The sequence below is a fragment of the Taudactylus pleione genome, unplaced genomic scaffold (assembly GCF_031769625.1).
Source record: "Taudactylus pleione unplaced genomic scaffold, aTauple2 ptg000381l, whole genome shotgun sequence".
Taxonomy (NCBI): domain Eukaryota; kingdom Metazoa; phylum Chordata; class Amphibia; order Anura; family Myobatrachidae; genus Taudactylus; species Taudactylus pleione.
Genome location: NW_028284782.1, coordinates 4971777 through 4996498, shown reverse-complemented (window position 1 = coordinate 4996498; position 24722 = coordinate 4971777). Strand labels below are relative to the sequence as shown.

Below are 24722 nucleotides of genomic sequence, written 5' to 3'. Positions count from 1 at the left end.
CCAAGACGGAGACTACATCCCATACTGAGTATATATATATTTATGTGTGTGTGTATGTATCTGAATTACATACTTTGTCAGTGTTGCATTCAATATACTCGTACCTTATATATATATATATATATATATATATATAGATATATATATATATATATATATATATATAGTAAAATATGAGTGGGAATCATGCATGAGTGATGTGTGTAGGCCTTAGGCAGTACTGATACACCATACTATTTAGAATGGTTATATAGAAAAGCTATGAAGGTTTATTGTCTCTTTAGTACCTTTAGTAAGTAAAAGTTGAAGAGAATAGAATTTCTCCTAGTCTATGAAATGCTGTATAACTCCTCCCCAGAGATCATAGTGCCAGCCCCACACTCTGAGTTTTGCATATGGGCTGATACCCGACTGCAACAAGACCCTAGGAGTTCCCAAAAGCTGTAATGAGGGAGAGAACTATCCTCCTCCTCTACAGGAGCTCAGCAGCACGTTTGCGAACGGCATATCCTACAGGACAACTGCAGGTGGAGAGAGCAGACAAGTTTGGTCCAACAAATGGTCCAACAGGGCCTTCTAGTGGACATATCTGGATCTCACCATTAGAAGCTATCACTGGTAAGGTTAAACTACAGTATTTCACTGTTATATTCTTCGATAATACAAAGCCAGGCAGATGGTCACTGTAGTTGCTGAGCGTACGTTTAAATATGATCTTCTCTAGTCTAAATGGAAAACATAAACAGAATGTAATAAATTGTAAAGCGCAACTGAATATTTTGGCGCTATATAAGTAAATGTTAATAAACAATGTAACCTATATATCATTAGGTCGCCCACCCGTTCCCTCAGTCACACAAAAGGATGCAGCACATAACACATCACAAACGTGTTGGATGGATACGGTATATGAAAGATTTGGGTGTAGACATAGAGGTTAAACTTAAAACGACTTGTTTTCATTTACTTCTTATACTGTTATTAGTGTTGTCATTGAAATGGTTTCAGCACCAGCACAGAACAGGAGACTTATCAGTCTGTTACTGGGGATACAGGGGATCCGTCGCTCACTGTCTCGGTTTCCCCCAAACAGCTGCAGCTCCAGCCGCGGAATCACAGGGCACAAATGATCTGGGGGAAACACCTGTTCTCAACATGAAAAAGGTGGACATATAATAACCCCCTCTCCAGTGGCTTGTAAAATTAAGCCATAAACTATGCAGTATCATTTTTCCAAAGATCACTTTCCCTGACATGCAGTGAGCTGCTCCCTGTCCTGCTTCACTTCTTTTTCTCCCGGAGTTTGCAAACTACAGTTGCTCATCCGCTCTCTGCAGTGCGCACTTGCAGCCCTAAACTGGTCCGTTGCTCATCCGCTCTCTACTGTGCGCACTTGCAGCCCTAATCTGGACCGTTGCTCATCTGCTCTAAACTGTGCGCACTTGCAGCCCTAAACTGGTCCGTTGCTCATCCGCTCTAAGCTGTGCGCACTTGCAGCCCTAAACTGGACCGTTGCTCATCCGCTCTAAGCTGTGCGCACTTGCAGCCCTAAACTGGCCCGTCTTTATCCCATGCGCAGTAACTGGAGTGTTTGATCAGACACCGCTTAGCAGACAGAGATGTGGAGTATCTGAGTGCAGCGTGATCTGTGTACACCAGTAAGGTCACACACATGATTTCATCAGTGCTTTTTACAGGGACTTTGCCAAAAACTGTTCTGCCTCACTGCCATGTGCAGATTTTTCCTTTTTTTATAATAAAGGAGGGAGTGCAACTTTTTTTTTTTTTCCAAAAAAAGAACTAAATGGATCAGAGGGGGAAAAAAAGCTTTAGCCAGGGGGAATAATAATGAGGTGTGGCTTGTATTTAAATATCCAGTAACTCAATGTTAAGGGGAGTGTGTTATGTATATAAAGTGGAGTTTTCATCTCTTAGCTAGACAGACCCAGCTATGAAAAGCAAGAGGAGATTAATGAAGAGGGACAAGTTTGCAATTCCCTACTGGAACAAGGTCACTCGTGGACACAGACGACACAGAGGGACTGCTGGAACCAAGAGGCACTGACAAGTTGATAGACATCAACAGCATCTATTATCTAAGTACTTCACATAGTTGACAAACTTCAGTTTTTATTACTCCGAGGTTCCTGCCATTGCCACACTGCTCATCCCTGCTAGTCTCTTGCCATGGCTGAAGTTGGTGGTTTTTTAGCATCTCTGGATATAGATTTGCATGGATTTTCTTCATCTCTTGGGAATGTTCCTTTAGCTGATTCTCCTGGCATTTTGACTGAGAGACTGGGTCAGATAGAAGGGAGACTACAGCGAGGCTCTCCCACTGATTATGCCCACCTGAAGGGCATTATGAGGAGGAGGCAACTCTATTGCAGGACAGGATTTCATCTGGAAATCTTCCCCAATGGCACTGTACATGGCACAAGACAGGACCACAGCAGATTTGGTAATTATCCCTCATGTTTTCTAACATTACAGTGTTATTATATTTTAGCAATACATGTACATGCTATATAAAATATATAACGTTATGTTGCCCAGTGATTTTCTTGGTGAATTGCATTTTGTGTTTAAATAATTGTTGATCAAACATTCAACTTCATACTATAAGACAACTGAATTTCTTTTAGAAAGGTCATTATGCTGTTAGTGTTTAGAAAAGTATTATTTTTGTTTATTTATCTTTTACTTGTTTAATTAGAATTGTTGATTTAAGATCAGATTTTTGCCCTTTTTCGAAATCCTAAACACAACCTGTATCATCAGTTTGCAGATAAGCTGTAATGCTAGCTATCTAAAATAATGATGTATTGTACAATAAGTACCTATACATTACCTGTAGTTTGTGTATAAGGACAACCTCCAGATTACCATTAAAGTTGTGTTTGTCATAATACTAGCTAATAGTAAACAGTACTATTAACTGTATAGGTCAATCCAGTTAAAAAATGTTCTATATTGTAAAGCACTGAAAAAGTGTTTATATATGATAACTGGGACAAAACTACTAACAGTAGTAAACAAGGCAACACAAATAAATACATATGTCACAGCCAAAATTTCTTTTCTGTGTAAAAGTAATTAGGTCTAGTAGCAATTTCCTTAGTTTGCTTTGTTAGATTGTTAGCTCTTGGGATTATGACACCTGCTCACACAGTTAAAGTTACTCTCTTTGCATTTTAAACTAACTGCAGTGGAGGAATGGATTAAACATGGAGTATGTACATTTTGTAGTTACACTAATAATGCAGGTGTGAATTAGACGCCAACATCCTATACTGCAAGGTACTATGATCCTAGTTTCTACATTAAAAGCATGTTGTGTTCTAGAAGATCTCATCTTCAGAATTCAGTTTACATAAATTGCATACGCTTCTACCTTCTGACTGTTTACAAGGTTTAAAAAAATGAAGTAAGCAATTACTTAATAACTAGTGATAATTTAGTTTTGTGTGTATCTGTGGCTGGTTCATAATTTCATATACAGGGCATGATATTCTTGAACTCGGGCAGCACAGACGGTGTAATGGTTAGCATTACTGCCTCACAGCACTGAGGTCGTGGGTTCGATTCCCACCACGACTCTACCTGTGCGGAGTTTGTATATTCTCCCTGTGCTTGCGTGGGTTTCCTCCCACACTCCCAAAATATACTGGTAGGTTAATTAGCTACCAACAAAATTAACCCTAGTGTGTATATGAGTGTGCATGTGATAGGGAACATAGAATGTATGCTCCACTGGGGCAGGGACTGATGTGAATGGCCAAATATTCTCTGTAAAGTGCTGCGGAATATGTGTGCGCTATATAAATAACTGGTAATAATAACTTACCGTTGTGAAATAAAAAGCACTCATACTGTGGGGGACACCTGGTGTATTTCAGGAAGCTGTTGATTCATGTCTCTGTTTCTTTTGTTGTACTTAATTAGCTGTCATAAAACGTATAGGGCAAATGAGCATGGAAAAAGAGGCTCTGCCCATTGCTCCTGTAGAATTGTTATGTCTGATTATTCTCTAGCCCTGCACCTGCAACATTTCTTTTTCCTGCCGGTAAATGAAACCAAAAATCACCATATTTTTGCATATGTTTATTTCATACAGTATGCCTTTCTATACAGATTTAACCTCTACCCTTCCACGATACTGTAGGGGTAAAATGTGTAGTGTCGCTGTTTTTTAAAATGGGTGCAGGCACAATAATAAATGGTAAATGGAGTTAATGTATGACAATTGTGTACTGCATGTTACTGGTGGACTAGGAATAAAAATGTGCATCTAAATCAGAAAACTTGCATTTTGCACAGAAAGCAACTTAACCTGTTAGCTATCAAAATATCCTATGTTTCTGTCACAAGTAGTTCTTCTGGTGCAGATTGCCCAGGTTATTCCACATAAGAACTGTGGTATGTCATGCATCTGGTGTTTTCCCAGTAATGAAAGAGTTAATCCTAAACGTAAGGTGTGCCCCCATTTCAGTGAATTTGCAGTGACCCTCTCCCATGCTCCCTTGGTCTGAGACCCACCCTAGAGGAAACAGGTGTCCTTCCTCTAGATGTCTGTTCTCCTCTCATCACTGTTGTGCAATGCCTTGCGGGCCGGGTCTGGCAGCTGAAGGGTTAACCCCTTCCCTGCCAACCTGCATACCGACCCAGAAACACCGCCCGCCGGTGCCACATACAAAACTAATTACACGATTAATATAAATCATCTCTCCTTTCCAGTTTCCGCTTGGGTAGAATTGAAATGCTAAACAAATGTGCTCATTTTGAAGAAATGTCAGTTACTTTTTTTTCAGACTTCCCTGTTTTGTGCAGGTGCACACAAAGTATTTTGGAGGAATGTCTGGGATCAGTCAGCTCATCCCGGATCCTGCCCTCCCTAGATTCTTTTTCCACAATCACAGTGCAGGGTCCAACTATCTACCCATTGTCCATGCAATTATATAGGTTACTCGCATACATTGATTTATTGATGTGTGAAATGTTTGACACATGTTAGCAGAGAGCGTCATCTACTCTCTGGCTTTGATGAATGATAAATGTAAGTGAACAATTCATCCTGCTGGAGTGTTGTGCGGACAACTGTAATGCTTTACAATCCAATTCTTTTCTTACCATCATTTTGATTCATTTGATGAAACTGTCTAATTCCTATTGGTTTCTTATAGTTTTTTATATTCAGATATGTTTAACTTGATAATAGATCAATAAATTAGCCCATTGCTGCCAACTGTCATTAATATCCAATGACAATCTCAGCTATTATATATTTTTCACTTTCTATAATGAAATACCCTGTGTTAATATTGAGTATCTGCACAGTTCAACTTCTGTTAGAAACAATTTTGACCACTTATTTTTATGCTGTATGATTTATTATGTATTGAGCATAAGTATTTAAATTACAGTAGAATAACATTATGAACCTGTCATATTGAGAGGCGTAGGTCCCTATGTCTGTACATTGTTGTGATAGAATCCTAGTATCATTTTGTCCAGTACTTATGTCAGCTATATGTAAATCTTATGTCTTTGAAGAATTTAGAAAACTGTATTATGTATGTATAGTGGTCACTTCTTGATGGATTAGTGTAGAGTCCTATGACTGTAATGAGTATAATAGAATTATATTAACATCTAGTCTGGAGGTTAAGTAAAAGTGTATACACACTAGACGATATTTTGCCCGATTTCGACGCAACAGAACGGCAAATCGCGTAAAATATGTCCAAATCGCGAGTGTCTACTCACGATAACGATGCCGATGCTCGTACCCGCGGGTCATACATCGCATCTACAGCGGGCAAGATCTTCCAATCTCATTAACAAGATTAAGGTCATTGGTCAGATCGTTTGTCAGATTGGACAGTTTATGCAAGATATCGTTTGTCTGGGAGTGCCGGGGAGTTTCTGGGGGAGTTCAAGGGAAATCGTTGACGACATTGCATCTTTTGCGAGTGTGTACACACCTTTAGAATTGTAAGGTATAGTGAGTAATGGTTGTATAAAGTGTGATGGGACTGTTTCATGTTAGTGTCCAGTGGTGATGTGATTTGTGTAGATATAGTATCCAATGTCTGTCTGGAGTGTATTATAATTGTATAATGAAGTCTTGTGGTCATACCATGTTTTGTTTGCATGGACTGTAATGAAATAGTCATGTAATATTCTGTAGATGTAGTGTGCTATGTCTGCAGTGTATTAGAATTGCACTATCAAGTCTCCTAGTCATACCATGTTTATATGGTGTTGTGTCCTTTGTTGTTATATGGTGTAATGTAAATGCTTTATGTTAATATCCAGTAGTCCTGTTATATTGTGTAGATGTAGTGTCTTATGTCTGTATGCAGTGCATACATGTTTGTATGTAGTGTCACTGACTCCAACAGCTTAGTTTCTACGCACTTTCTGAGCAGCCATAGACTTGCTCAGAAGTCCGAGGTGCGACCGATGATGTGTCTCTTTGTATGCAAGTGCCTGATTACTGACGCCACCGATGTACATATTACAGCGCCTGCAACAGTTGTATGAATTCTCACCTCCACTGCGTAGAAAAATGCAGCTGTGACAGTATTAGCATCCACCTCTGAATCAGGACCTGCAGAGAGTGGCACTGCGTCGGTGACACCCAAAACTGCAAATAAATCCCATGCGTGAGCGTTTGACATGCATTTCCTATAATGGGACATTGTCTCTCTGGAAGGCGGCATGTTCTTGGGGAAACCCCCTGGTTTCATCACTTCATCACCGGGAGCTGGGCGCCGCACACTAACATCACAATCAATGTTGATTGACAGCACGCCCCCTTTGGTGGGCGTGCCGGGGGCGTGCCTCCCTGACGGGGGCGTTCCCACGGGAACGCCTCCCGTCAGAAGCCGGCCCACTGACATCACTAGTGATTCAGTGGGAGTGATTTTGGCTCTGATAGAGCCAAAATCACTCCGGAGCTTGCGGTTGAAAACCTCAACCGCAGGCTCCGGCTCGCAAATTCGATGGTCGCGATGGTCTCGACCATCGCGACCATCACAATGCACGCTCGTATAGCCTGTGGGTGGTGACCCACAGCTATACGAGCGTCCACGAGGACGCTCCATGAAAATGGAGGCCGGCCCTCATTCAGAGCGTGCGCTCTGCTCAGAGCGTACGGCTCTGAATGAGGGCCATAGTTTTTATAATTTTTTGTTGTTTCTTTTTTTTAAAATGTACTTCTTTTTTTTCACTGTGGAACTGACAGCCCAGTCCTGCCAGCTAGCTGGGTCATACATACGTGTATATATATATATATATCTCCTCAGACCCTTACCGCTATAGCCAATATAGATTTCACAAATAAATGACGGTGATAACAGGTTTTTTTCTTTACCACGATCTTGCCATTTGTTCTGAAATAGACCCCACTTATTTGGAAGCGCATATACTAAGCCTAATTACTATGTCGTTTATCTCCAAATTCAAACATACAACAAAGTACTTGCAATAGCATCTGCTCTTAACAATAGTAGTAGTGGAACATGATCAAGTTAACCTGTGTTAAGGAAATATATACACAGTATACACCAGTCTAGAGATTCATAACTATGCCACTGGTTAGGACCCTGCTACTGTACAAGATAAGATAATGTCCTCCCCTAATAGCTAAGCATTAGGTTCCAGCTGTTGCTGATAGTTCCACCTAGTCCTTGTACCAATCTCTCTGGCTTTGTAGTCTCTGTAAAATAAATGTTTCATTCCCCATTATCCGTGTGAGTGAACGTGTCTAGACATCCAATATAAGACATTCTGGGTTTGTACATTACAGAGCTCCCCAAGGCAGTGTTAAATGAATATTTGTGTGCTGGATTTGAAAGAGAAGCCCAATAGTATTTATTGGAAACCTGTGTCTGTACATAAAGCGGAGCTGAATCATGCACCACAAGCCTATAATATTATGTACATGCTACATTCATTTGCTATTAACTCTTCAGCTGACAGAGGAATGTGCTGTTCACTATAAAGAAATACATGACTTACTCTTCAGGCTACTTTGCCCTGCGATACTCACAAATATAGTGAAATTCTCCATAACTTGACAAAACATAATAGTTTAAAAGTGCTATATTTACCAAGGATGAGGTTTTCCGGAGCAAACGTTCTAAGTAAGCTGCTATTCTAAAAAAATGTTCTGACTGAAAAGTAATAGCAAAATAATAACTTGTGTGCACCTATAAAATACCCACCCTGCTATAGGTATTTATTAGCTGGGAGATGGTCAGTCTTATGTCTTTTGTGGGGTACACAGTTGGGTGATCGGTTTGGTAACTATGTGGCTGTGCATAAACACTTGCCAACCGGCAGGTCGATATGTCTGCCCACGGGAACCGGTTGTGACGTACGTCATTGGTTCCTGCGGCCAGCATATGGGTCGGTCAGTCACCTGTACACACAGACTGATGTGCACAATATATCTATCAGATATATTGCATCTGCCGTGCTGCATGGCCGACACAATATATCAATGAGCAACGTGGTTCACATATATATCGTGTGTACACATTGGCCGACGGTTAGGATGGTTTAAAATAAACCAACAAAAATATACAAACCAAACAAAAAAGTGCAATAAGATTATATTCACGTGTAGACCGCAGTTAGTGCATATATTAATATTATTATTATTATTACTATTATTATTGTTAGTAAAGATGAATATGTCATGTGTTGTGTATAATAACTATACTGTGCATATTCAGATAGTCCTCAGATAGTCTGCTTCAACAGCACTTCTCAGCCGCCCCAATTTTCCTTCTCAGTCAAGTCTGTGTTTTATTTTCATGAATAAAACCACTGGAAGCTAATAAACTACATTACTAGATTACACTGATCAATTTGATATGCAACATTTATAGCTATGCACTCACAAACAGGTCTGAATCAAGCCCTATGTGCGAATGAGTCTGAATTTGTATACAAAGTGCTACAATGCAGTAGCCGCAGCATTTTCTCATGACAAGTGCCATTGTGCTCCATGTCCGACTTTGTACATGTTTGAAACTAATTCCTGTTAAAGTCTCAGCCCAGTGTCTGTAGTACACTCTGAGTGATGATTCACTGTGTCTGCTAAAGCGGCAGGGTCGTGCAGGGTGTCTTGCGTCGTATGGCTTATAGACGCTAGTTGTATGAGGACATAGTTTATTGAGTAACCTTTGGCAATATTTGTTTATTAAAGGGTAATTCCACCTACGTAAAATTCTTCATTGCCCAATGCCCCATCTAGCAGAAGCTAATGAGAGTTCTATGTGTCAGCAGTCCCAGGACATCCCAGTGATGCCAGCTATCACATCCCTAGTCATTACTAGTAGATCCATGATGATATGAATCTAATAGTCACTATTGTTGTAGTTATTGGTAGAATTTGTATTACTGATACTGTAGATCCACTTTCCATTAGCTCTATTAGTAATAAAGATAGGGGAGACCTAATTGAGTTTCTGATCACTCACAATTTTCTCTCCTGCTTAAAAGTACCCATGTATCAAACATGGCAACTAGAACAAATACATTTCAGTGTCATTTTCTAGAATGGTTCTTAATATAATTAAGCAACTATCAGAAAGAAATACATTGCAAGGTATATTTTATTATAATTTGTGTATAGATTTCCATTCTTAACGGATGTAAAATAAAACATATATTTATTTCAAAATTAATTTTAATATGTTACCAAAATAAAAGTAAAAGAAAAACAACATAAAATCTGCTTGGCTAGAGTGAGAATTTGGAAAGTTCCCGCTATACAGATATATTGACCATCTCTGATCTTGAAAAAGTTAATGAGGAATCTCTCTGAAATTCTTGCTTGCCCAAAATCTCTGTACTGTGACTTTATACATCATGAGATTAATATAAACAGAAGAGGGAATCCTGCACAGGAAAGTAATAATCACAACGTATCTCTCAGAAAAACCAACATCCAACTAATGATTTTGTGACGTATTGTTAATCATAGCTCTGTTGGTGGTGGTCCCCAGAACCGAATACCATGAACTCAAAAAACAAAATTAGCCCCCAATAGGTAACCACTTTCTTTATTAGCCTGTGCTCATTTTGTTTTTTGATTAATATAAACAGTAAGGTGGTTACATAAAGGGGTTGATACAATTAGGGCAAGCTGGCTCCCCCTTGCGAGTAAGTGCGCACATATGCGGCACTCGCGGTAGCCCCAGACTTGCTGACTTGTGTTCGCAGCCTCATATAACTGCATATGAAAATCCGCCACTCTGGGATGAGAAGGGGGTGAGATGGTTCCGTTGCCGATGTGTCCATGCCAATGCAATGACACTTCCTTCCACTTGTGGCTAACTAAACTGACCACAAAGTTAAGATACAAAATCATTGTTATATTTGCATTTTTCTGGTACCTCTTCTGGTCGCTACTCAACATATCTAGGAACCTCTGACCCGGAAAGTTAAACAGTAATTAAAGCTTATCAGTCAGATTTTGTTGCATTGGTTCAATACTCATCGTGCTATAATCCCGGCCTCTACATGACCTGTTTCACTACCTGCTATTATGCTAATGACTTACTGGTACTGTTCTGAATTGAGCTTTACTCCCAAATTCAGGAACTAGAAAGAAGGGAAGAGAAACTACATGATGGCAGGAAATTACAGGCCCTGCTTACTCTCACACACTTATACTAAATTAAGTGGAAAGTCCCTGCATGGTGCATACTAAAATCGCTGCTCACTGCTGTCGCATTTTGTAAAAGGGTGATAATGGATCCCCTTCATTCTAATACTCAATTAAATGTCACAGGAAGTTTCACTAACATCCCTTGTCAAGGAAATTGTAATGAGTTGTAGCTTATTTTATACCCAAGATTGTCATTTTAGATTTGACATAATTTTAATGCGTGTGTCTAACACTGACATTCTGTAGGTTATACTTGTAACAACTGCTACGATAGCTTGTATTTATAATAATATGGGAACTGCACGGGTTCTGGATCCGCCAGGCTTGCATAGAGTATTTCTAAGCCTGCATAAATTAGGGCCGTCGGCATTGCAGAAAGATTCTTTCCCATCCTATGGTATTAGAGTACTTCAGATGTGGTTCCAAGATACTAATGCACCACTAGTGGTCACCTCATCAGCAAACCTACACATTTAGGATCAATAGTTTTATTTTTTTTACGAAAGCTCTTTTTTTAAAATATACATGTTGTAATCTGACTATAAAACAGTAGTTAGGGCACATAAAGAGAGCACCTTGCACAGCATTTCTAGTTCGGTTGAGAAATATTCTGACTTCCTTTAGATCACTTGGCCTGTCCAAACATGTCATTAATTCCCATCACTCCGACCTCAGAATGTTAAAGTTACCAGAATATAATCTGTAGAACACAGGATAGCCAGTAGGAATCTTACTTGATTTATAGTTTTACAATTTTAACTCCATATGGCCGATTAGTGTTTTAACTCCTAAGTCTATAAATTCCTCAATAGATGTGCAAGTGTTACATTGTCACATTATCTGATACTCTTCGTTTGACACTATTCATTGGTTCTTAAACTCTGTTTGGAGGCTGTTGTGACTGAGAGTAACACATGTGCCTAATCGGACAGCTCTGACACACATGGATATGATATACTGTAGGAATGATGATAGTAGTGAATGGGTCTTCCCTACAACTTATTAATACGCCTGTGTATAATAGGTAATGTCAATACACAGAGTAAAAAACTAGGGTCTATGTACTAAGCCTTGGAGAGAGAGAAAAAGTACCCACCATTCAGCTCCTAAGTGCATTTTTTTAAACACAGCCTGTAAAGTGACAGGAGCTGATTAGTTGGTCCTTATCTCCATCCACTTTATGAATTGGGATCCATTTTGATTGTTTAATTTCCACACCTTGGTGAAAAAAGGGATGTAGTCGGCATCCCGGTGTGCGGGATGCCGACGGTCACCGTCTAAATACCGGCCCCGAAATAGGTTAGGTTTAGGCACTACGGGGGGAGGTTAGGTTTAGGCGCGGGGGAGGGGGTCTTAGGTTTAGGGTGCAGGGAGGGAGAGGTTAGATTTAGGCACTAGGAAGGGGAGGTTAGGTTTATGCACCGGGGAGGGAGGGTTAGGGTAGGGGTAGGGAAAATACTCACCATCACTTGCTATGGGTGTCGGGATTCTGGCTGTCGGGATGCCGCTGTCGGTATTGTGACCAGCGGCATCCCGACAGCCGGGATATCATACCCATTCCATGAAAAAAGTATCTTATATAACCTGTATAGTGACAGTTTGAAACAATATTTTTATCTTATAGCTTAGCGTCAAAGACACAGTAAACAGACATGTTTGGCGTTTTCTTATTAAAAAGTTTTGTTAAAGTTAACAAGATAAGTGAAGTAGGGTACATTTTTACTTTATATTTACAAACTTGATCAATAAAATATATGGAAATAAGTCATTCTGTATAGACCGTTTCATTCCATTGCTTACTTCCATTTAATAGTATGAGCAAAACCTGACAGAATAAACTAACAAGGATTAACTCCAATTAAATAGTTTCCCCTGTAGAAGTGAATGGAGCTCCTAAAAGAAATACTGATGATGTTTAGAAATTAAGGGGTATATTTACTATGGTGCGGGTTTTTAGAAGTGGAGATATTGCCCATAGCAACCGATCAGATTCTAGCTATTATCCACTACAAGGTGGTAGATAAATAGTCTCTAACTGGTTGCTATGGGTAATATCTCCACTTCTAAAAACCCGCACTTTAGCAAATATACCCCCTAAGAATGGAAAATAAGTTTTGTTTTGAGTCTGTCTTTAACGTATTAGTTGCTGTGATAAATTATTTCTGCAGAGCATGTCAGCAAGTCTGTCAGTCACACTCTGGTTCAAACACAGTTTGTAAAATGACAGGAGCTGATAGGTTGGTAATTTATCTCTCTCAATTATATCTCTTTTCAAAGCTTGATACATCTCCCCCTTAGTCCATTTTCATTTGTAAAGGGATAACTGGAAAAAGGAAAATACAAACAGTGTGACCCTATGTTATACTATGTCCAGGCTACATATGCATGAATTATTATGTACTAGTGACCCACCCTGGCTTCGCACGGGAGCAGTTTTGAATTTACACCGATAGTCTTTTTTAACAGAGGTCTTATAAGATTTCCTTGTAGATGACATTAGTCGTTTTTCCTCGACGTCAGCACGAAAATACTTAGTTTTGACGTGACACGCAAAAGGGCAACGTAAAGTTGTCCATGTAGGTCAACTCCAGCCACGTTAAGGGGCGATTCAATTGGTTTTTATACCCCCTGCTGGGCGTCTATACGAATATACGCCCGACAACGCAATTCTGTTGTTGCTCTGTTTAGACGCCTAATGCTGCGGGTGGACACATTTCTTCTCGCAGCCTCATGAGGTGCGAGAAGAAATGTGTGCAAAGTCCAAGGTTTGTTGGGCGGCTGTTTGGGTGCCCCAACCACTTCTTTAGACGGGTTTAGCCGCATTGCACGGCTTTTTCCCGGTTGCTTGTAGCAGCGATAAATATTAATGGGCGCCCGAATGGAGAAATAATTGAATTGCTCTGTCAGGCACCTATTCGTATAGACACCCAGCAGGGGCGTCTATAACAATTGAATCGCAGCCTAAGTGTCCCTGTGCTTTATTTATTGTCATGCTTAAGCAGGCTCTTACCGGGAATTGGACTCGTCTGACATTAAAGAATCGTTCTTCACATAAATGAAATAGGAACGGTAAAAAAAGGGGAAAACTGAAATGTTGTATCAGTTAACAGTACTCACATATTATCTGAGTACTCCAGAAAAATGTATGTATCAATCTTTGCATGGTATAAAATAAAGTCCATCGTGATATATCTTTAACGGTTTAGGCAGCGCAAGAAAACGATCAGACATACGTTTTATTCACTGACTAGCTTCACTAAAATCATCACTGCTCTGCACCCCTTTGTCATACATTCATGTTTCATACACCTAAACCTTCCTCGACAAATGTGCTATCGAATAATGAAAACCGCATCAAAATCCGACCAGTGGTTCTTGAGATTAACCCAGACAGACAGCCTGAATGTGTGTATATATATATATATATATATATATATATATATATATATGTAAGGAACAAAAACATCACCACACAATTTAGGATGGGTCCCCTTCATCCAGGGTCATGTAATCAATCCTATGAAAACGAAATGCAGCTAATCTGAGTACTGGTTGAATTGGATCAAAGACAGAACAGCTGAGAATTGTGCTGTAGTTACACCGTCCTTGACTATTCTTCTCCTCTAGTGTAAAACGACACAAGGGTGCAATTAACCTACCCCTCTGTTTCATTGAATTTATTGACTCCCTTAAACTAAGACCTATTATCTATCTGACACACCACTCAGACTTTTTCCTGTACCATAGAGAATGATGACGTAAAGTCACTATCTGACTTCTCAGTGAAAGAATTACAGAACTTTAACTCCAGCTATTTGGATATATTAAGCCAGGTATTAGCTAGGTTTCCCTGTGAGCAGCTGTGGCCTTGGAAGTAACTCAACCTGTTGTGTTATTCTGCCCCTATACTACCCATGTATGTAACATGACAAATCTGCTATATAACTGTTATTTACTTACACCTTTACATGTTTTAGCACCTTTGTGTGGATTAGAAGTTGTATTTGCATCAGAGCAACCAATACATAGGTAAATATGGCTACCTTATTCTTATTAAACCCATCAAGTCATCTTGCTTTTTACTTATCTTATGATCTATTGTAAATTTTACTTTTCATTAGCCAAATCATGCATTAAACACGCTATTTTCTGTCATATGCATCACTTCTAATTTAAGATGATAAGATGAGGATGGTAACAAATTAATGGGAGGGTTTCTTAGTTCCTAGTGGCTCTGTGTCGCCTTTGAATAGGAAGCTTCTTGAAGGCCAGCTTCAGACAGCTGGGATCCATACGTCCAGTATCGGGGCTTATGTTTGAGTTAAGGGGTGGAGACACATTTGCATTTAAACTGCTGCCTAATTGCTGCATCTGGTGAATATGACTACAAAGGACATCATGTACTGTGTTTTGACTGAAATTGCTACCAATAAACAGCTTCCATATGGAGCCAGTCACTCCCTGTGCTCTCCTGTACAGTAAAGAGCATAGTTCTTCCTTGGGTAACCACTGAAGTCTGTCCCAGTGATTCATGTTTTTACTTTTAGCAAGCCTGGATCTTAGGAAACTGCACTGCCATTTAGGATGTCTTCATTGTGATTAAACGGGTTTCAATTGCTCTATGTCAACATGGCTTTGCTGTTTGATGTAAGATGTGCTTTCCAAAGATTTGAGAAAGAGACCATCCATTTCTCTCCATTTAGTTTAATGAATATATGGCATTGGGTGCACTGGTATACATGAAAAGTCAAAGAAGTCCAAGTTGGGATCAAAGTAGGCTCCACTTCTGTCCATTAGACAGTCATTTCCCTGCCAAGTACACAAGACTCATTACGAGGCCTTTGATATTAAAAGGTGAATAATGAAAATTAGTCTGCAAGCTCCAGTGCCAGCTTTTATTTGGTGAACGGCATCATCATCACAGCACAAACCGTTCTTCATCTATTATAGGATAAATGTGTGAACTCCCTGCTGTCGCATCTAGTAATACTCTTTAATTATTTTTTATCCACTTTAAAGCATATGTGCACAATTCACTATTCCTGTTATCTAATTGTGTTGGAGCTTTGAGTCATATTGTGTTTTGTAGTTGGGTTCAAGATGTACCCTGCGTAATAAATAATATGCTTATCCTGTAACTCCCCACCCAAATGACCACATGCTTTAATAACTATTTTCCCTTGTTTTTGAAATAGAAAATATAAAAGAATGTTCAATAAAATTCAATGATAAGTCAGCCCTTTTCCATTGATGGAATAAAAGTTGTTTTGTTACCGAACAAATTTCTAGGTTGTAAAGAGTTTACATGATGGCTCTGAGGAACTTGTACCTAAATCAGTAAAAGTACTTGTAGACTAGGTAGGCTGTTTTCAACAGTGTAGCCTAAAGCATTAGGGCTAGTGTGCAGTCATCAAGTTGACTGTCATTATATCAACATTTATAATGTTGACACGAGAATGTCATCAGTTATGATTATGATATCAACATGGAAAAAATGACAACATCATAAATGTCAACACGTGGAAAATGTTGACATGGGCAAAATATTGACATAGTGAAATTGTTAACTTTAGGTTTAGTGGTCAGGGATACTACACAGATAGATTGTCGACATTCTGACCATGTTCACATTTCATTAGTGTCAACATGGTGAAAGTCAACATGGTGAACATGTCAAAATACTTTAGTCGACATTATGAACGTCGACATGGTCTTTATCAACAGTTGGGGTTCCATGGCAAAATATGACACTATCCACCAGTTATTTTTTTATGCACAATGTAGAATATGGGGGTGTATATAGTTGTATTTGTTTCCACCTACTGTAGGACAGCCACTTATGAGGCCAGCGCACATAGCCCACAATACCTCTCTCTAATTATGCCCTGGTATGTATTACTGACGGCTAAACTGCTTTTTGGGGGAGATTCAATTGGCTGCAGATTAAAAGCCACGTTACCTCCTATGAAGACCCTGCATTAACGCAGATTTTAATTGAACAGTGAAAAGTATTGGCTGCAGGTTTTAACCCTCATTAAGCAATTTTCACCCAACTCACGGCTAATTGAATCTTCCCTTTATAGTGTGGAGACACAGGGCCTGATTCATTAAGGATCGCTATTGCGATCGCAGCTCCGTAATCACACGCAGGTCTGCTGCAAAAATATGGTAATGAATGTATCGCTATGCCGTTGTACTGCCAGCATAGAGATACTCACTGCCTCCCACTACCGCTATCTCACATCCGTAATACCTTGCAAACCTCCATAAACATCGGTAACATGGAGTACCATCGGCCCCTCACGCAGAATTACAGCAGTCCTGACCTTTCTTAGAAATTGCTAACCTCGTTGCACGCAGTAAACACTCAAGCTGCGTATGCAATCGTACTGGCTAATTTATGCACGCCCATGCAACGGCGTTCAAACGGACAGATAAGCCTGCGTTTCCCCAAACACTCCCCCATCATCACCCCCAAATGCTCACTGCTTGTCAATCACTCTGCTATGGCTCTCTGTGGTCTGTGTGATTACAGTGTGAATGCAGTGGTGCCTTCGCGCACGTGTACTGCGATGCATACGCATGTGCAGAACGCACCAATCGGCCGTCTGCATACACTTTAGCAATAGCGATCCTTAATGAAGCAGGCCCACAGTACAAATCATATTGTTGCATGTGTAAGAAACAGTTAATGGGCATTTATTATTTGACAAAAGTATTTGTGTTTTCCACCTTAATGCAACATGTTTTGGCAGAAATAGTGGCTCAGTGGTTATAGGCACAGACATTTTTGTACATTTAAGTTCAAATAAAAGTACCTTGCACAAGTCATACTATTTACCAGGGTTGAGTATGGGATGCCGGCGCTCAGGATACCGGCAGTCAGAATCCCAATACCGGCACCCCGACAGGGTTAGGATTAGGGATGTGCGGTGGTTGGTGCTGGATTTGGATTTGGCTCTGATTCTTCGTCCCGCTTTGGATTTGGATTTGTCAAACCTGCCGTGACTGGCTTTGGATTTGGATTTTTTCACAAAAATTGCCAAAAAAAAGCTAAAATCATATAATTTGGGTTTTTTTGGTTCCTAGGGTTTTATTAACCTCAATAACATTAATGTCCAGTAAATTGACAGTCAATTTAGATCACCTCACAGTAGTACCCCCAGTAGTGGTCCCCAGTAGAAGTCCCCTATGCTGTATTGCCCCCAGTAGTAGTCCCCCCTATGCTGCATTGCCCCCAGTTGTAGTCCCCCTTTATGCTGTATTGCCCCCAGTAGTAGTCCCCTTTATGCTGCATTGCCCCCCAGTAGTAGTGCCCCCTATGCTGAATTGCCCCCAGTAGTAGTGCCCCCTATGCTGCATTACCCCCAGTAGTAGTACCCCTGCCATGCTGAATTGCCCCCAGTAGTAGTGCCCCCTATGCTGCATTGTCCCCAGTAGTAGTGCCCCCTATGCTGCATTGCCCCCAGTAGTAGTGCCCCCTATGCTGCATTACCCCCAGTAGTAGTCCTCCTCCCATGCTGCATTGCCCCCAGTAGTAGTCCCCTTTATGCTGCATTGCCCCCAGTAGAAGTCCCCATTATGCTGCATTGCCCCCAGTAGTAGTGCCCCCTATGCTGCATTGCCCCCAGTAGTAGGTCCTCCCCATGCTGCATTGCTCCCATTAGTAGCGCCCCCTATGCTGCATTGCCCCCAGTAGTAGTGCCCCCTATGCTGCATTGCCCCCAGTAGTAGTGCCCCCTATGCTGCATTACCCCCAGTAGTAGTCCTCCTCCCATGCTGCATTACCCCCAGTAGTAGTCCCCTTTATGCTGCATTGCCCCCAGTAGAAGTCCCCATTATGCTGCATTGCCCCCAGTAGTAGTGCCCCCTATGCTGCATTGCCCCCAGTAGTAGGTCCTCCCCATGCTGCATTGCTCCCATTAGTAGCCCCCCCTATGCTGCATTGCCCCCAGTAGTAGTCCCCTTTATGCTGCATTGCCCCCAGTAGTATTCCCCCGTATGCTGGATTGCCCCCAGTAGTAGTCCCCTTTATGCTGCATTGCCCCCAGTAGTAGTCCCCTTTATGCTGCATTGCCCCCAGTAGTAGTGCCCCCTATGCTGCATTGTCCCCAGTAGCAGTGCCCCCTATGCTGCATTGCCCCCAGTAGTAGTCCTCTTTATGCTGCATTGCCCCCAGTAGTAGTCCCCCTTGTGTTGCATTGTCCCTTAGTAGTAGCGTTCGGGTGGACTCGGATCCCCGATGTTCGGAGCGGTCCGGATTCCACAGAATCCAAACCGCTCATCCCTAGTTAGGATACCAACACCTGTTGGTAAGTATCCTAATCATACCCCTTTTCCTAACCCTCCGCACAACGTAAACCTAACCCTTCCCCTCCCCCTAGTGCCGAACCCTAAGCCCTAACTCTCCCCATAGCTCCAATACTTACCGTCAGGATGCCGGCAGTCGGGATGCTGGTGCCGGGATTCTGACTGATGTCGGGATGTCCGGCGCCAGCATTCTGAGCGCCACCAACCCCATAGCCAGGATATAAACTACATCCCTATCTACCAATATCCCCGGTACCAAAATACTACAGCTTAAGGTTGACTGAGCAAGGATACTGTCTGAATAATTTTGTTTGCAGAACACTTTGTAAAATAGTTTTTGCTATAAAAATTAATAGTATAACTATTTAGCTTTTAAGTTAAAATCTACCATCATTAGACAATCATTAAAACTCATGAAACATCTGTTTGCTTATATAAGCTCACTGTTAAGAGTAGCATAAAGTGGTAATTACCAGCTTCTAAAGTGTGTACTTATATTTGTTTTTATTTCTATCTATAAAGCAAAATGGTATAATAATACTTACATAACATATACTATTTACATAACAGTGCAGTAGTAATTTTCCTTTTAATATAATTTTGAAATCTTAACCAGAGGCGAAGATACATATCTTCTGTTTATCGGTTACTAAAAACAGATGTGCTAGTACAAATCTCTCAGTATAGGACATCATGTACTGCAGGCCTTATTCTATGCAAAGTTTAAAAGTTTAAGTTAAGCAGCTCTTGCACTATTGTATTAGCTGTAATGTGAGCTAACAAGACATAACTGGCAGAGCACAATAGCTGCCCATCTAATACCTCCATTTCATTCCTGAGTACAATTATTCAGTAGGTGTTATAAGTTAGGGGTGGTTTATTTGTCTGCAGAATTTTATTTTCATCATCACATGTTAACATGGAGAGGTATTGTACAAAGACATTTCTTTTGGAGTCATTTACTCATACACACGAAAAGAGAGAAGTGATTCTCTTTAAGCGACTTATGACCTCAGATTTTGCCCAGTGGTGTCTGCCATAATGACCTCATTTTAAAAGGATGGTACTGTGTTGTATGTACAGAAAGAACGTAGGATGTTGTATTAGAGAAATCTGACAGGACGTGGCGTGCAACTTCGGAGTAGTTATCGGTGTAAAAAACACAGCTGTTTTGATAATTACATAACATTACAGTAGGATAGAACACCATTCTATACATTATATATTAAAATACATCAATAAGGCTAATTTTCTGTCACTGCTTATCACACTGATAGCATGTCACCTATTGCCACACTTTACCATTGAAATCGTGCCACAGCTGCCTGTGCGTTTACTTGTCTGATGTGGTGGTATCTTACCACTTCACCAAGCCAGTTGGAAGGGATAACTACAAAGTGACTCACACATAATCAGTTGCACTGAAAGCCCAGACTTTGGTTTTCAATTCCAAAAGATTGGAGTGCTACTCATACTGCCACGATACTTAATAAATGGACTTCCAAATGTTTTTCATAGAGAAAGCTCTCACCAGCAAAACCCGGCAAATCTTACCACTGGCAGCGGTTGACCCTTCGGGAGGGACATTTATATAGAACTAGGAATGCAGAAAGTACGTCCTGGCTGCATCCTAAGGTTAGACTGCATACCTTATGTCAAATATAGTAAATAGAATGAATTGTCTTCTCTGGAATGCTGGAAGTTGTATTGACCACAAGACATGCTACATGGAATATTTTCTTATGGTCAATGCTCCTTGATGTGCACATCCCCAATCAGGACAATTCAGTTTATTTGACATGAGATATGAGCTACATTCAAAAAATTGCATTCTTAACATAATGGCAATATATGGAGGAACACTAGTCTAGACTGATAACTGCTTTTAGTTTGTGACATCATGGTATTCATCAAATATCAACTAATATTTTAATCCAACATATTCCCAATGATGATATCACAAGAAGAATTAAGACATGTGTTACAAGTTTGCCTGTAAGATTGCAACCTTTATTTGTGTTTCTGTCATGTGAGGCTCATAGTATACATGTGTTTATCTCTTAGGAATTTTGGAGTTCATTAGCTTGGCTTTTGGTCTTGTCAGTATCCGTGGTGTGGACTCCGGACTGTTCCTGGGCATGAATGAAAGAGGCGAACTGTATGGGTCGGTAAGTTTGAATTTTTCATGACCTTCCAAGTGTACAAACAGTAAACACAATAGCAGCACAAACCAACCTAGCAGTGTGTGTATATACAGATATAAAATAGTGTGCATAAAAGCAGAAATACTTTACTTGTTAAGGTTCATACATGTAGTGAGAGGTCTATAAACTACCTGCACAGATTATTTTGGTCAGTTAAGACCTATATTGTAGTTTGTATGGCCAATCAGAATTATGACCTCATCAATGAAAAATCCAGTCATCCATTAATCCACAAAGGAAAATGTCTATGGCGTCAGTGACCAACTGGAACAAGGACATTTTTCCCCTGTAATTCCAAATTCACGGATGCTTCTGGGATTGTGTTTTACCTTTTCCTGAATCAACACATCTATAATTTATAAAAGGTCTTATTTAGCATCTCCCTTTATGTTTGATACAGGCATTGTGGTAGATCAGGCCAAATTATCATTTCTGACAGTGTATGTCTATTTTTGGTTTGATATTGCAAAATAAATGACTGGGTCACTTAGCTCATTGGGTTTCAATATATCTCCCTGATAAAGCTCAAGTTGTGTTGCAATCAGATGGTCACAGTGACTGTGTAAACAAACTGACAGATGACAGCGTGGTATCCTAGGCACCGATATAAATGTTAAACTCCTAAATAGAAATAGATAAATCAGTATAGTGATAAAAGTAAATCAAAGAGCAGGCAGAACAACACTATGCCCCTTGTGTTTGAATTTCAGCAGAGCCTCACCCAGTTTTGCTCACTTGTGATAATCACATTCTTTAATTTGAATAACATCTTGATCACTTAAGCTGATAAAACATTAGTAATTAGGTTACGATCAGAAGCCCCACCTCTTGTGTGCCCAAGGGCCTAACTAACTAAGTGCATATGTAGGCAATTGGAAATTGGATGACACGTACCTTATTTTGCAGCTGGTTAAAGATATACCCATTAAGTTAACCCACGAAAGTGACATGAAAAATAATTCTTTATTAAACATGGTCACCTTTTCAAAGCGTAGATATAGACAATTTGTATGTGGGGTTTATTTTTCACTTTATTTATTTAGAAATATTTAGAAACCATAATGCAAGAGTCACTCTGAATATTTTATGCAGATTTTGAGTAATTAAACACTCCCATCAAGCTACAGCCTAAATATTATTGTATTATGTAATATTCATACAAGACCTTGGAACAGTGCCCCCCCTGGCAGGAAGTAAAATGCCTGAATACATGGAGTTTGTCAGCTTCTCAACTTGGGGTACATCAGACAGATTCAAGGGTGCTTCCACTGTGGAAGCACCCTTGAATCTGTCTGATGTACCCCAAGTTGAAAAGCTGCCAAACTCCATGTATTCGGGCATTTTACTTCCTGCCAGGGGGGGGCACTGTTCACATGTAAATGAAACTTCAAGTTTTAGTTAAAAAAACATCTAACATAGAAATATATAGAAAAGTGTTAAAAAAAAAAAAAAAGACCATTGGAATAAATGCTAAATTGAAAGAATACAGTATTTTTAATTGATTGATCCTGAGATGGCGATAACAATGCAAACATTACAAGTGTACTCGTACTTACATGAATATAACAAGCTTTTTATGGGTGTATAGTATAGAGCTTCCATTGTGTCTCAGGTTACACCAATTACCCCTAGTCCTGGGTTTTGTTATCTGAAATAATTACATAAAAAGTAATATTAAGGAATAATATGCAGTAACCTATCCTGTATAATACAGATAAGCAACTAAATACTGTCGCTGTTAACGGAGCTCTTTTTAAATGATTGTTATCTAGGTTACATGCTCCTTTACAGACTAACAAAATCAAATACAGTATATACATTTGCACAGACTACATCATATTTGTCATTTGTGTTTAGGGTGGTTATATAATGTAGGTAAACCTAATGGCTATACTTGTACCAATGTTTTCCTGAGTGCTCATTCACAAAGCCTTTAATATATATTCTTTACTACAAGTAGCCATAGAGATAAATAAAGATCTTCATGAGCTGGGAGAATGGGTTGACATATATCAAAGAAGACTGTGGCCGGCCCTTCCAGATATGGCACGGTCCATGCTAATAGCATATTATGGCTGGATCCTAGCACCAGTAGAGCCCACAAGTTCCAGAAGTGCTGGGTACCATGCCATGCACCAGTGGCACCTCCTAAAATCTGACCTTGTACAAGATATGTATGATTACCTTGTGTTAAAGATATCTATGCAGTCTCTCTTTAAAAGACATGTAGTGCATTATAGCTTAGGTGGATGCCTGTGTCAATAACCAATGTTACATTATTCAGTGAAAATATTTGTAAGCAGCAGGGGCGTTTTAAGAGAGGAGGAGTCCATGTGCAGACTCCTCATTTATCAATGAGTTTTATCATTCACAGAGAGTGATAAAACGTGTTGCATATGATAAATGGTGCTCCAGCCAATTAGCTCCTAACTGTCATTTTTGCAAACAGATGACAATTAGGAGCTGATTGGCTGGAGCACCATTATCATATGCAACAAGTTTTATCACTCAATGTGAATGATAAAACTTGTTGATAAATGAGACCCTGCGGACCCGCTCCTCTCTCTAGCAGTGCCGTGGCGGGTGCAGTAAAGTAGGTTCTGGCTTAGGGGTCTATTTATCAAGCAGTGAAAAGCATGGAGAAGTGGACCAGTGGAGAAGTTGCCCATAGCAACCAATCAGCTCCTACCTATTATTTGATAGACTGTACTTGATAAATGCTACTTCAATGCCGATTGGTTGCTATGGGCAACTTCTCCACAGGTCCACTTCCCCAAGCTTTTCACTGCTTGATAAATAGACCCCATAGTGTCAAAATCTACTGCGCATGCACGGGACTCCAGGAAAATGGTGCCTGTGCTGTTTTCCTGGGGAAAGCACTACTGCACATGAACAAGTCACCGAGAAGATGGCCGCCACCATTTTCCCAGTGATTATTGCTGTTCTGCAGCGTCGACCAGGCATTGCAGAGCAGCACTCTGGAGACAACGGACAGGAAAGTATAAAGACTATATGGGTGCCCGAGTGCGGTGTGGGCCCCTGTGGACCCAGTGGCCTGTGTGCACCGCACACCCTGCACCCATTATAGATATGCCCCTGGTAAGCAGAACAATTATTTTATCATTGAAAATCAGACCCTCTGGACAGGATTGTTATGAAAATGTACAGTAAGGGGCAGCAATAGTTTACATTTGCAACAATGTAATTAATAGAATTACCCACAAAGCATCTAAGTCAGAAACCATTTATTCAAAGGAGTCATCGCAACTATTATTTTTGGTGAGATGTTCCTTAGTAAGTATCTGTATTGCTAATTTAATAATATTGAACTATGGTGGTGATTAAGCGCTGAACGGAATTGCAAAGCTGCACACAAGCAGCTTTGCAATTCCGTAATTGCTAATATGCAAATGTTAGAAAATTGATTGAACATTGCGCTCTGATAGATGGGGGGGGGGGGGGGGGAGTTTGGATGGAGATGAGGTTCGTGTGGAGGAGAGGGGTTGGTGGAGGGTGGGACG

At 40.3% G+C, this 24722-nt stretch overlaps 1 protein-coding gene across 1 annotated transcript in view; it reads left to right on the top strand.

The window, feature by feature from the left end:
* The first annotated feature begins 1992 nt into the window (after positions 1-1992).
* The window catches only part of FGF16 (fibroblast growth factor 16), a 38714-nt gene continuing 15984 nt past the window's right edge, over positions 1993-24722 (top strand). Inside the window, exons 1-2 of the mRNA XM_088445504.1 lie at positions 1993-2461; positions 21062-21165. Of these exons, the coding sequence (XP_088301630.1) occupies positions 2188-2461; positions 21062-21165 (378 nt within the window). The 5' untranslated portion in view covers positions 1993-2187. The remainder of the gene's footprint in view (positions 2462-21061; positions 21166-24722) is intronic.